Source organism: Hemitrygon akajei, chromosome 18 (assembly GCF_048418815.1).
Source record: "Hemitrygon akajei chromosome 18, sHemAka1.3, whole genome shotgun sequence".
NCBI classification, from domain to species: Eukaryota; Metazoa; Chordata; class Chondrichthyes; order Myliobatiformes; family Dasyatidae; genus Hemitrygon; species Hemitrygon akajei.
The window spans coordinates 11,251,618-11,265,851 of NC_133141.1; the positions used below are offsets into that span (position 1 = coordinate 11,251,618).

Below are 14,234 nucleotides of genomic sequence, written 5' to 3' on the forward strand. Positions count from 1 at the left end.
ACGTGGCACAGGCAGCAATCCAAAGATTACTACCCTGGAGATCCTGATCCTCAGCTTTCTGCCTAGCTCCCTAAAATATCTCTTCAGGACCTCACCTTGTCTACCTATGCTATTGGTGCCAATATGCACCAAGACTTCAGGCTGCTCACCCTCGAGATCGCAATGGACCCAATCAGAGACATCTCTGATCCTGGCACCAGGGAGGCCACATATCATCTGGGTGTCTCTATCGCGCCCACAGAACCTCGTCTCTGTTCCTCTGACTAGGGAATCTCCTATCAACACTCTTCACCTCTCTGCTCTTCTGAGTCACAGCACCAGACTCAGTGCCAGAGAGCCGGGAACTGTGGCTCCCCCCGGTAGGTCCTCCCCCTCAATAGTATCTGAAGTTGTATACTTATTATTGAGGGGAATGGCCACAGGTGTAAACAGGTGTAAACAGGTGTACTCTGCACCGACTGTACATTTCTCCACCTCCTGACAGTCACCCTGCAACCTAGGGGGGGACTAACTCCTTGTAGCTCCTCCTATCTGTCACCTCCTCATTCTGTATAAGTTGAAGGTCATCGAGCTGCAGCTCCAGTTCCATAATAAGTTCTCACAGGAGCTGCAGTTCGGTGCACCTGGTGCAGATGTGTTTGTCTGGGAGACTGGAGGTCTCCCAGACTTCCCACGTCCCACACAGTAGTAAACATCAATCTCAGTATATAAACATTACAGGGGATTCACTGATTAAAATTTCACACAAAGCCATATAGATATTATCCTAGAAAGCAAAATGCTTGGTCAAATGGGTGGAGATTAAGGATGAAAAGAGCACTGGAAGAACTCATCTGGTCAAGTAGCATCTGCAGAGACAAAAGGTGCGAATTGACTTCTTGGGTTGAAACCTTGAAGAAAGAATTGTCAAGGCTGAAGGGGAAGGACTTGTACTGTGTTGGACCCCAACCTCTAAAGAGAGTTAGAATTCCCAAGAAGCCAGAAATGGAGGGGAGTGAAAATCCCAAGAGATTGTGGAACTGTAGGGAACGAGAGGTTGAAAGAGATGGAACCATGGAGGTGAAGTACTGAAGTGTTTGTCATTTGGAACAACTAAAGTTAAAGGATTATACCCTGAAGAATTTCCTTGATCTCTACCCACCAGCATGAGTGTTTCTCTGCAATGCCTCTGAAGCTTCATTAACAGCCTGGCCGTCATGTTTGACTTCTAGTTGAGCTTCTGACGTATCAGTATCATTAATACAACTATCTGCATTCACCTGAGCTAGCTCACCTCCTGATGAGCCTTGATGTGACTGTTGTAACTAAATTCTGGCTGTTATCCCTCATTCTTTCTATTAATTTGAGGTCTTTCAAAACCTTATTTGCCCATCAGCCTTTTTACCTGCCTATTAGCGTTGGTCCCTGGCTTTAAAAAATCCTTATTTTGTGGCTTTGTCCAGCCGCACTATCTGTACAATCTCTCCAAACCCTAAGGAAGCCGCGCTCAAACCTGAATTAAATGATTCCATTGTCAGTGGCTGTGCTGAGCTGCCACAACCTCCCTCATACTCCTTTTACCACACTTTGTCTTCCTTTGTGATACTGTTGAGTCATTTAATAGTATTCCTATACTGCCCCATGTTATTTTCACATTAAAGGGCATTATTCAATTAGGTGTTGTTGAAAACAATTAGTAAATTGGAAGATTGAGTTGGCTATCAGAGCAGTGGGTTATTTCAGTTGAGGTAATGTGGTTTGATGGTGGGATATTAGTTGCAGGATGCTTGAAGTCTAATGCGAGCAACAATGCTATTCCCAGGGGTTTCAACGTCAGCTGCTCCTTTTAGTTTAATGCTTGCTGCTTGGCACACAGTAAGTAGCAGGCTGCACTGGGTGTTATCAGTGCAATGCATAGCTTGCAAGTCTGGCATTGCTGCCACCTGCATTGCTTCCTCCTCTGCCAGGGCCCCTGTTTAATTTGCCCTCACTCTGCCTGAGAAGGTCTGGCTGAATTGGATATTTTATGGCTGGCCCGTTGAATGCAGACTTGCACAAAGACCTCAGCTAGTGTAGTCTCTGCTGGAGAAATATCTGACACTGTGGGCATTCCCCAGAATAGTTGAACTTCTGTAATAAGAAAGCAGTATTGATGTTGGAGTCATCCTCAGAGAGGTTGATAAGAGGGGATTTGAGTAGAGGAAAGCTCCTTGAGGTGCAAATGTCACCCCATACTGGTAGTTCCACAGCAGCAACTGGGAATTTTTTTAGGCTTATAATGGGGTTTAAATCCAGCACAGTAATCGTCCATTGTAATCCTATTTGATGGGGTTTTGGATGGTTTTGGTTAGGGCTCCATTCCATTTAGCTGAGGTTTGTTGGTTTCTGATGTATGTTTAATTTTTCAGCCTCCTGACCAACATAAGTCTAACATTCAAATTCAGATCATAGAGCAGGATGCATCCTATATATAGCTGTATTTTGGTTTGAGTGACTACACTGTGAATGTGCCCTGTGTATAGATACAGAAACTGTCTGAGCTACAGTTCAAGGTCTCCAACAACTGAGCATTTAACAAATATTTGGGAATGCTGAGGCTGAATGAATCCCTTGCTGTACTGGAGTTGTAAACACCAACTTCAATAACACACAAAGTGTTGAAGGAACTCAACGGGTCAGGCAGCATCTGTGGAAATGAATAAACAGTCAATGTTTCGGACCGAGACCCTTCTTCAGGACTGGAAAAGAAGGTAGAAGATGCCAGAACAAAAAAAGTGGGCAGAGGGGAAGGAGGATAGCTAGAAGGTGATGGGTGAAGTCGGGTGGCTGGAGAAAAAGGAATCTGATAGAGGAGAGTGGACCTTAGGAGAAAGGGAATGAGGAGGAGCACCAGCCAGAAGTGATAGGCAGGTGAGAACAAGAGGTAAGAGGCCAGAGTGGGGAATAAAAGAAAAGGGGAGGAGGAAAAATACAGGAATGTTCATGGCGTAAGGTTGGAGGCTGTCTAGACAGATTATGAGGTGTTGCTCCTCCACCCAGAGAGTGGCCTCATCATGGCAAAAGGAAGCCATGGACTGACATGTTGGAATAGGGATAGGAATTAAAATCATTGGCTACCAGGAAATACTGCTTTTTACAGGTAGAGTGGAGGTGCTCAACAAAGTGGTCTCCCAATTTACGCCAGGTCTCATCAACGTAGTGGAGACTGCATTGGGAGCACCAAACAAAATAGACAACCCCATCAGATTCGCAGGTGAAGTGTTGCCTCACCTGGAAGGACTGTTTGAGACTCTGAGTGGAGACGAGAAAGGAGGACTTCAGTACTCCTCAGCATACTTCGGGGGGGGGGGGGTGATTCTGCTTGATTATTCTCTCTGTTCAATTTTGCATCCTTACCTGCTTAACACCCAGCTGCTGAATAAGCAGCCAAGTGAGATCAGTGATGATTTGTTTTTGGTGTTGTGGAGCTGAGGGTGCTGGGAGTACGTGTGCACAGATCACTGAAAGTGGCCGCAAAAGTGGACAAGGTGCTGACAAAGGTGTTTGGGTGCTGGCCATCAGTCAGGACTCTGCATTTGGCAGAAGGGGCATTATGTTGTAGTTACACAAGTTCATAAAATCATGATGGGTATGGATAGGATGGTCTTTTTCCCCAGGGTCGGATAGTCCAGAATGAGGGCACAGATATAAGATGAGGGGAAAGATTTAAGAGACCCGAGAGCTAACTTCTTTACACAGAGGTAGTGAGTACCTGGAGCAAGCTGCAAGAGGAAGTGGTTGAGCTGAGTACAATTACAACATTGAAGAAGCATTTAGATAGGCCCTCCCTTCCATGTACCTTGGAGGGTTATGGGCCAAACCCAGGCAACTGAGACCAGCAGGGGTATGCTGTTGTCAGCATGGAGCAGTTAGTGTTTTTGTGCTGTATTACTTTGATTCTAACTTGGATTATGGGCATGTCCATCAAAGGGAATTGAAATAGTTGATGTGCTCCTCTTGTGACAGGATGAGCCCCTAACCTTAGACATTCCATCAAGCTCAGTCTTTACACAAGCCTCCTCCCTCCCACTAAAGTCTCAGTCTCTCGGGATATATGAAGTGAAATGTTTTCACTAATTGATCAGGATCCTTGCCCGCATGACTTCCATTCTGAGCACCATGGCGGAGACGAAGCTTGGCCTGTAAAAGCCAAGCCGATTGTAAGTGTTATCTGCTGCTTGTAGAAGTGCCAGACGTCAACTGATCTTCACTCAACACGTGCTGCATCCAGCGGCAGAATCTGATAACGTATGAAGCATGTCAAAGATTCTGTATTTATCCTATGGACCCTGTTAACCCGTTCAAGGCCAGAAATTCCCTGTGACTGTGGGTTTTCTTCAGGTGCTCTGGTTTCCTCTGGTAGTTAAATTGTCTCCAGCTTGTAAATGAGTGGCAGAATCTGGGAGATGTTGGTTGAAATGTCATGAGAATATGATGGTCAGTATGGAGTTGAGGGACTAAGGGCATGTTTCTCTTCTGCAACATTCAAGGCGAGACTGGATTGGTAGCGTTTATTTTCCTTGGAGCAGATGACGCTGAGGGGACCTGACAGGTGTACAAAATTAAGAGGCACATATTGGGGAGATAGCAGGAAATATTTGCCCAAGTATAAAACCAGAAGATACAGGTTTAGAGTGAGGATTAGAGGAAGGACACTTCACCCAGAGAGTGGTTAGAATCAGGAATGTGTTGTGTAAGAGATGAAGTTGGCACACTCACAAGATTTAGCACGTGTCTGATTGAGCACTTGAGCTGCCAATGTACGGATGACTATAGGCCAAGTGCTGTAAATGGATTAGTACAAATAGGTATTAAATATTTGGCACGGACATGGGTCAGTAGGGATATTTTTTTCTGGTATGACTATCGTTGAAGGAAAATGTGCCATGTTAGGAGCAGAGGAAAAAGAGGAGCATGTCTTTCCTTTAACAGGATGAACAGGGAGAGGAGAAATTTTTCAAGGAAGTGAGACGTGTGCAACAGCTACACAATTGGGGGTGGGGTGCACATGTCATCACAATCAATACATGGGAAAAGAGTTTCTGTGGGCCTAGGAAGGGAGCAGTTCTGGATGGGAGACGAGGTGCAGCAAAAGTGATCATGATATGAAAGACTCAGATTAAGCAGCGAACTCTAATTAGGACTTTGATGCCAGGTTGTCATGTTTTCTGTGCTAATGGGTGTTTTTGCTATTAGTACTTCAACAAACATTTTTTCAGATGTTATAGGTCGTTATACATTCCTGGACCTTGGTGTTTCCATACCAGGCCATGATGCAACCAGTTAGGATGCTCTCCACTGCATCTATAGAAGTTTATCAAAGTTTTTTGTGACATGCTGAATCTGTGCAAACTTCGAAGAAAGTAGCAGTACTGTCATGTGTAAAGTGGCAATATAAAAGGCTTCTGCTGGGTTGCAATTAGCATACAGCACAGCATAGAGCATAGGGATGAAGTAGTGTATGCTTAAAGGTGCAGGGCAAAGCTTTAATTACATAGTGCTTTGTAGGTGCATTAACCTGGGAAGGGAATGCTGACAAAATATCCACAGTAGTGGAGATAATGGGCAGGGATGAAAATTGGTTGGCAGGAGACATTGGTTGGGGAAGGTAATTTGCCTGCTCCAGTTGGCATCTGGTATTGGTGAGGCCAGCAGGAGTGGAGATAGTAGCTGAGCATTCTTGCGTCTTCCAGTCTCTCCACTCCTGGGGAGGTGCCAGAGGGTTGGAAAGTGGCCAGCCTTGTTCGAGCGAGAGTGTAAGCATTGCTGGAACTGGACGAGCTGTCTACTGTAGATTACGGATCATGTTTCGGAAACTAATAGAGAAAAAAAATTAATAGGCTTTTAGAGCCACTTGAGTTCGGGAGAGCTAGCTCAGGTTTTTAAAAGGCAGATAGTGTTTTTTTTGAAGCAACAAGATTTGAAGGGAATGCAATAGATGTTGTCTAAATGGTTTTAGTGCTTAACAAAGAACCACACGAGGCTGATTAACAGATTTGGATGGGGGCGGGGAGGACAAAACAGTGAGCTGTGGTAAGTAGTTCTTGGACTAGATGATGTAGTTGGTGTTCAACAGTGGTTCTGCACTGCTGCGTGATTTATATATAAATGATTTACATTGGAATGGATCCACCATCACTAATGAACTCTTACAGGTTGCTGGCATCCACTGGTGCACCAGGAAACTTCAACAACTTTCTCAGGTTGTGGGAATCCTAAGGATATTCATTCCTGGGAATTGGCCTCAACTGGGCACCCACATTTGCACTGCAGGGACAGTTGTAAAAGGTGCTGGACTTCCATATGGACAAATGGAGACAGCTGCTCAGGAACACAGCAAGTGGAACGAAAGCTGACAAGGGCTGGAGCCAGGGGAAGCAGAAGCTGCAGACTGCCATTCCTGTGTGAGACTGTACCCACAGCAGGTGCTAGTGTCCAGCAGCTGAAGGCATGATTCAGGGCAAAAATCCATAGTTTCTCCAGCCCAAAGGAAACAATGAATGAATAAATACAGTGAAATTTCAGTTTGTTGAAAAGATAACAAACTTTTAAAGTTGTGTCAAGTAGGGAGCACCTGTGGACAGAAAACCAGTTGATGATTTGTCTGTGAACTTCCATCAGGACTTTGCCAGACAGGCCAATTTAAAGCATTTTCTGTTTTTATTTCAGATTTCCAGCATCGGCAGTTTTATAGATAATTTTTAAACAATGAGAGTTGCCAATGAACTGTGAAGCTAATGTTAAAAATGTACAGCAGCTTGCAGTGATTCTCAGTTCTGTGGGAGTACTCACTGTTTAGGTTGCTGCAAGTTCTGTACGTGGTTAGAGAATGCTGGGTATGCTCGGTGTGTCCCACCTGCAGCCTGTGACGGATGAACAACCTTTCATCAAAACTTTTTTAAAAAACATCGGTGCAAGGCATTTTAAGCAGATCTGAAGGTGTGGGGAGATGGTAAGGTTCAGTGATTGGGTGTAATTTCGGCAATATTAAAGAAAGTGAAGGTAAGGGGAGCCATGGGACACAGATAACAATGGCTCTGTGCGAGTGTATATATAGAACTAATGACAATGACATTGTTACAGGCTTCTGCACTGAACAACTTCACAAACTGAAAGATGAGACACTGCTCTTTGAGCTTGCATTGTTTGGAACAGAATGAGAGGTAGAATGGAGAATTAAGTGGCAGCGAGAAGCTCAGTCTCACGTTTACCGATGGCTGAATGGATGATGTGCACTGTAGTCACCAAATGGAGAGGATTTTGTTGCCAGGAATGCAGCAGTGAATTAGAATTTGGGGGGAGGAAAACCACAAGCAAATAGGTTTGAAGTAGTGGGATGTGAACTCCAAGATTCCACCCCTTTCTCAAGGAACAGCAAATTAGCTCAGAAATCAACGTGTAAGCTGCAGGTTTAGTACTGCGAGGACTCAATTGGATGACATGGTGTGCAGTTAGTTTGTAATGCAGCTTGCCAGTGGAGGTGAGATCAAACCCTTGTTGCTAAATAGCTTCCTATTTAATTGGTCAAATTTTTGCAGGTCATGTCAAGAAAATCTGGTCTGAAATATGGGGAGATGTTCTGATCTTACCAGTGAAGGAAATTTTAACATAATGCATGTTTTGAAGAACATATTAGAGGAGAATTTGTGGCACACAGCTACACAAATCAGGGGTATCCTCTGTGGAAATTGCTCCAAGCATCCAGATAAATATTTTTCAAGAGCTTCTCTACTAGTACAAAGAGACACTTTTTAGTTAATAGGTGTAACTCCAAATACATCGAAGGACCACTTTCATAAAGTATCCCTGATTAACCTGCATTCACGATCCAACACAACGTCTTCCTTGTGCTCCATGTACTAAATGGCTGATGTCTTAAGAACTAGGAGCAGCAGTTGTCTAACCAACCCCTCAAGCCTGTTGTTCATCAAGATCATTACTGATCATCTATCTCAGTTCCATTTTTCCCACACTGCTTCTGTATCTCTTGCTTCCCTTAATATCTCAAGCTGTCCATCTGTTCTGTATAAACTTAAAGACTGGGCCTCCACATCTCGTTGGGTGTTGAGAATTCCAAATATTCACCACTCTAAATGCATCTCAGTCCTAAACAGCTTGTTGTTATTCTGTCAACGTTTCAGGCTGAGGCCCTTCATCAGGAGGCTCTCAGTTCAAGACGTCAACTGCTTATTTCCCTCTATAAATGTTGCCTGACCTGAGTTCCTCCAGCATTTTGTGTATGCGTTTCAAGATTTCCAGCATCTGCATCATTTCTTGTGTCTATTGTTCTGAGACTCTGACCCCATATCTGGATTCCTTGGCAGGGGAAGCATCCTCCCTGCATCCAGCCTGTCAAGCCCTGTAATAACTTTATACACTTCAATGAAATCTTCCCTCAAAACTCTCAATAGTACAGCCCAGCATACTTAATTGTTTCTTGGAGCAAGCCCTCTCTCCAGCTTCAGATGGAGTATTGGAACGATTTGCACAGTGGCTGCATCTCCTGAATTGTGTGGTTGAGTGCCAACAGCTCGCAAATCTTCTCTGCCCTCTCTATGCCAAGTTCATGCTTTCATTTGGTATAGAGACCAAAGTTGTACACAGTCCTCCCGGTGTGGTCTCACCAAGGCCCTTTGCAATAAGGTGGCTTTATTCATGTACTCCAATCCTTGGGCACATACTTTAGAGAGGAGCAAAAGTACAGAATGTACACTTGGTTTGGACTTGGAGTGTCTGCCACCCAGAGTGCCATGGTAATCCCAGCACTGATCCAATCCTGAAGTATGTGACTTTTAGACTAACTACAGTGGCTGGGTTAGCAAACCTGTAACCTTTTGAACAAAAGGTGGATTTCACTTTTTTCTGGTGGTTCTGGTATTGTATTGTTAACATTGGTGGGATATCCAGTCCCCCCACCCAAAAAATTTTCCAAACAATTGAGAAACTGTGTTAGTGTGGTCTCTATCCAAAGGTGCATTATTTATATTCAGAATAAGCTCTCCCCATTTAATGCAGTTGCGACTGTTTCACCGGTGTCTGCTCCATAGGCAATTGCTTCCATAACTATGCTTTATGAATGTGAACTGATTCTCAACTAATTAACCAGACAGGCTTTGTCCTTCTTGTCAACAGAAAATCTGGGCAATTTGTCACTGAGCTGAGTAGGTGTCAGTGTTATGACTGTACTGGAGCAGTCCTTGGCCTGCACACCAAGGTCGTCCTTCTGCAAATTCTGAACAAACCAAGCTTTCTGCCACTGTGTCCATTAAATCCCACTTTCCAGATGCTTTCCTGTTTCATCACTTGTCTCAATGTCATGACTTACTTCTTCCACTCTTAGAGTTAGTGATGTTTGTGCCCCGTTCCCTGCTGGACATTAGTAGTCATGTGATGTTTGTGCTTTAGTGTTTCACTTCCCATAACTGCAAATCTGTTTCCATATCATATAACCATATAACAATTACAGCACGGAAACAGGCCATCTCTGCCCTTCTAGTCCGTGCCGAACTATCAGCATCAAATCGTTGTATAATCTTTAAAACTTGTGTTGCATCACCCCTTTGATCTCATTCTTCCTGACAAAGTGCCCATCTTTTCGTCCTTCTCTGATGATTAGCATTTTCTGTGGTGATCTCATCTTTGAGAACCTCCTAGGGCTGATGTTCTTAGCCTTTACACCTGGGATAGGGTGCAAAATCTGGAACAAGTCAGCAAACCAGTTCAAACCTGAAAACTTAGTGAGACCTATGATTTGTTTCAGCTCGCTTTCTCTGGGGGAATCAGTTAGAATGGGTAAACTCTTAATGATTATAGAACTGCATATAACTGCACTCTGGAGCCAGATTTTGGACCACGGAATTGTAATATCTCTGTGGTACAGACTAGGGCTCATGACTGTGGTTGGGATTGTCCCCAAATGTGGACATTTGATGGTACATCTAATGGACCCAGTCCATTAGAAACTTCCATCCTCCATTTCAGAATTTCTCAACTAATAATCTCTATCTCAAACAAACAAGCAAATAAATAAATGGAAGTATTTAAAGAAAGTAGGTTTTAAACAAAAGCTATTTTAATGTCCCATTGCATGTTCTTCCATTTAATGCAGGGATTACTGTTCAACTGCTGGAATTTATAAGGCAGTCTGGGGGTGGGGGGTTGGTATTCCCAACTAGGAATGCTGAAGAAGTTGATTGCTTTGATTCCTGCTCAGCGCAATTCTTGTTCTTTCTCTCCTAGATCGAAAGTTTCTTATTACAAATGTTCGGATGAAAAATTGCGCAATTATCTTCTGCAATGATGGCTTTTGCGAAATGTTCGGCTACTCCAGAGTGGAGATCATGCAGAAACCTGGTACTTGTGATTTCCTGACCGGACCAGCCACCCCAGAGAGTGCCATGGCTCAGCTGGCACAAGCACTGCTCGGGTCGGAAGAGGTGAAAGTCGAACTGCTCTACTACAGGAAAGATGGTAAGGGCTTGAGTGAGCTGATGGTGTCAAAGGGCAGTGTGGTCAGATCCTTGTCCTCTATCAGGTTTGGTGTTAACAGTATTGGTACGCTTTTCTGTCTTGGTATGTGTGACAATAGTAGGCAGTTCTTTCACTATGGGTACAATTCAGTATGAAAACTGTTTGCCATCCAGGCAGGACATGCCATAGATGAATACCTTGAGGTAGTGAAAAGGAAACAATGCAAAAACGTGGGGAATTCTGCAGATGCTGGAAATGTCAGATTGAAAAGGCAGGTTGATAGGACTGAGGCCGAGGGTCAGGCCAGTTCTGCTCATTGCTACGAGACGTTTACACGGCTCTGTGCTGAACTGAGGCCGTAGCCTGCTTCAGCTACTCCGGGCTTCGTGTCTATGGACTCACTTTCGTTCTGAGTGCTACTTGCTGACTTTTATTATTTGCACAATTTTTTTTCCTCTCTGCACATTGGGTGTTTGACTGATTTTTTTTTAATGGGTTCTTTGAGCTTTCTTGGCTTTGTGGCTATCTGTAAGGAGACAAATCTCAAGGTTGTATAATGTCTGTACTTTGTACCATGAACTTTGAGATCCAAAGCAGCACATACACACACACAATGCTGGAGAAACTCAGCTGCAGAGAGTACAGTGCACGTAAACTGTAAAGTCACAGTGAGGTGATTAGGGAGATCACAAATTCAATACTAGAGTGCAATAGGTCATTTGAAAGTGGGATAGATGCTGTCCTTCAGTACGGTATGTGCCTTCAAGCTTTTGTATCTAAGTTAACGAACATCAGTTTTTTCCAGCATCTATAGTTACTTTGAAGTAAATTTTAAATACTGACTGCCCTGCTGGGTGTTTCCAGCATTCATTGAAAGGAGAAGGTAATTAATTCTTCAGGTTGAAAACCTTTCATTAGAATCTCTGACCTGTGAACACAAAGTAGAGAAGGAGCATTTGGGATGGGATGAAAAGCTTCGAGTCTGTGCCCTGCATAAATTTCAAAGGAGCAGACACCCACCAACCATGCATCTCCAGATGGCAGAGCCGAGAGTCCCATGCTGACTTCCTAAGTCACTCAAGAACCCGCCCCCCCCCCCCCAAAGACCTGTGTGGAAGCAGGTGGTGTGAGCAGAGCGGCTGTTCAGCAGCACTGAGGTGTGATGATTCTCCTTGCTTGCACTAGTCCCTGCCAAGCAGCAACACTTCATCCTGAATTTCCCTGAAGTAACAGGGCAGAATTTGGGGAATTGGTTCTACCCCTCTGCTTGTTGCAGCTGACTGGAAGTAGATTTCTGGGCAAAGACATCACAATGTGACTTTTCTTGGAACACACACAAAATGCTGGTGGAACACAGCAGGCCAGGCAGCATCTATAGGGAGAAGCACTGTCGACGTTTCGGGCCGAGACCCTTCCTCGTGTGTGACTTTTCTTGAGTTTCCTTTAGGAATTACACCTCATTCTGTGCGTACTGTGCAGAACACCAGAGAGATTCTCTCTGCCAGAACAAGGGGCATTGCTTCATTATGCTCGATCTCAGCTTGTTTTCCTGCTGATCTCAAAATATCTAGAAAGTACACATTGTTGAAATGCAGCTCAAAGTATTTTCCAGGGGCATTTATAACTATAAAACAGTTACAACACGGAAACAGGCCATCTTGGCCCTTCAAGTCCGTGCCGAATGCTTACTCTCACCTAGTCCCACTGGCCCGCACTCAGTCCATAACCTGCCATTCCTTTCCTGTCCATATACCTGTCCAATTTTACTTTAAATGACAATACCGAACCTGCCTCTACCACTTCTACTGGAAGCTCGTTCCACACAGCTACCACTCTCTGAGTAAAGAAATTCCCCCTCATGTTGCCCTTAAACTTTTGCCCCCTAACTCTCAACTCATGTCCTCTTGTTTGAATCTCCCCTACTCTCAATGGAAAAAGCCTATCCACGTCAACTCTATCTATCCCCCTCATAATTTTAAATATCTCTATCAAGTCCCCCATCAACCTTCTACGCTCCAAAGAATAAAGACCTGGCCTGTTCAATCTTTCCCTGTAACTTAGGTGCTGAAACCCAGGTAACATTCTAGTAAATCTCCTCGGTACTCTCTCTATTTTGTTGACATCTTTCCTGTAATTCGGTGACCAGAACTGTACACAATACTCCAAATTTGGCCTCACCAATGCCTTGTACAATTTTAACATTACATCCCAACTCCTATACTCAATGCTCTGATTTATAAAGGCCAGCATACCAAAAGCTTTCTTCACCACCCTATCCACATGAGATTCCACCTTCAGGGAACTATGCACCATTATTCCTAGATCACTCTGTTCTACTGCATTCTTCAATGCCCTACCATTTACCATGTATGTCCTATTTGGATTATTCCTACCAAAATGTAGCACCTCACACTTATCAGTATTAAACTCCATCTGCCATTGTTCAGCCCACAGAAGCTCATTTGTCTCAGAAGCTACAACCATGTTGGTGGGGAGTCAGTGTACAGGATCCATGCAAAGCTTGAAAAGGAGGGGTAGGGCATGGATTTTGTATACTGAACTCACTGCCTACTCAGCGCTGTAGCCCCCATGTCATGGAAGTGTCTCCTCCTGCAGCAGAAGTTGGTCAAAGAGATGCAACACAGGAAAAGTCCACTCTGCAAACTGAGTTTGCACCAACAATCAACCGCTCACTTACATCAATCCTACGTTAACCTCACTTTTCATTCTTCCTGTATTTACATCAATGCTTCCAAGATTCTCCCCCTTAACCTGCACATGAGGAATAACATGCAGCAACCAATTAGCCTTTCAAACTGCACGTCTTTAGAAAGTGCGATGAAATATGGTATTGATGAAATATGTGAAGCGTGTGGCCTCCTCTACGTTGATGAGCCCCGTCGTAAATTGGGGGACCACTTCGTTGAGCACCACCATCCGTCACGAGCAGGACTTCTCGATGGCCATACATTTCAATTCCTATTCCCGTTCCAACATGTCGGTCCATGGCCGACTCTAGTACCAAGATGAGGCCACCCTCAGGGTGGAGGAGCAACACCTTATGTTCAGTCTGGGCAGCCTCCAAAATACTGGCATGAATATTGATTACTTCTTCCGGTACTTCTCTTCTACCCCCCCCCCCCACTTTAATCTTTGTCTTCGTTTCTCCCACCTATCATTTTGCCCTGTGTCCCCTCCTTCCCTTTCTCCTTTTGTCCACTCTTCTCTCCTATCAAATTCTTCTACAGCCCTTGACCTTTCCAATTCACCTGGCTTCACCTATCACCTTCCAGCTAGCCTCTTTCCCTCTCTCCCCCCCCCCCCCCAAATCATTTAATTCTGGCATCTTTCCCCTTCCTTCTCAGTCCTCATGAAGAGTCTCAGCCCAAAACGTAAACTATTAGCTCCTTTCCCAAAGATGCTGTCTGATCTGCTGAGTGCCTCCAGCATTTTGTGGGTGTTGCTCCATCATCTGCAGATTTTTTTGCATCTATGGAAGTTGAGTATCCACATTTACAGGGAGAAGGTGCTCAATCCACATGCAGGTCAGGGTTGAGCCCAGATATCTGGAGCTGCCAAGCAGCAACTCCAGCCACTGTGGCACTGTGGAGATGAATTGTAGAACGTATCAGGAATTTGTAAAAGGTAATACTGTTTGATAATTGATTTTCCTGTCTGAATTGGGATATTTTAGTCTTATTGATACGGCAAATGTATGATAATGTGGAAGAGGCCAGAATACAAGA

The 14,234-nt window shown here is 44.3% G+C and overlaps 1 protein-coding gene across 7 annotated transcripts in view; it reads left to right on the forward strand.

Annotated features, from left to right (window-relative positions):
* Positions 1–14,234, forward strand: part of kcnh6a (potassium voltage-gated channel, subfamily H (eag-related), member 6a) — a 165,143-nt gene that overhangs the window by 17,229 nt on the left and 133,680 nt on the right. For 6 of the 7 annotated variants that reach the window (XM_073070787.1, XM_073070781.1, XM_073070780.1 and 3 more), the window contains one exon: positions 10,258–10,488. The exons of the other annotated variant lie outside the window; for it this stretch is intronic. In XM_073070787.1, coding sequence (XP_072926888.1) covers positions 10,258–10,488 — 231 coding nt within the window. The remainder of the gene's footprint in view (positions 1–10,257; positions 10,489–14,234) is intronic. 7 annotated transcript variants of the gene reach the window in all.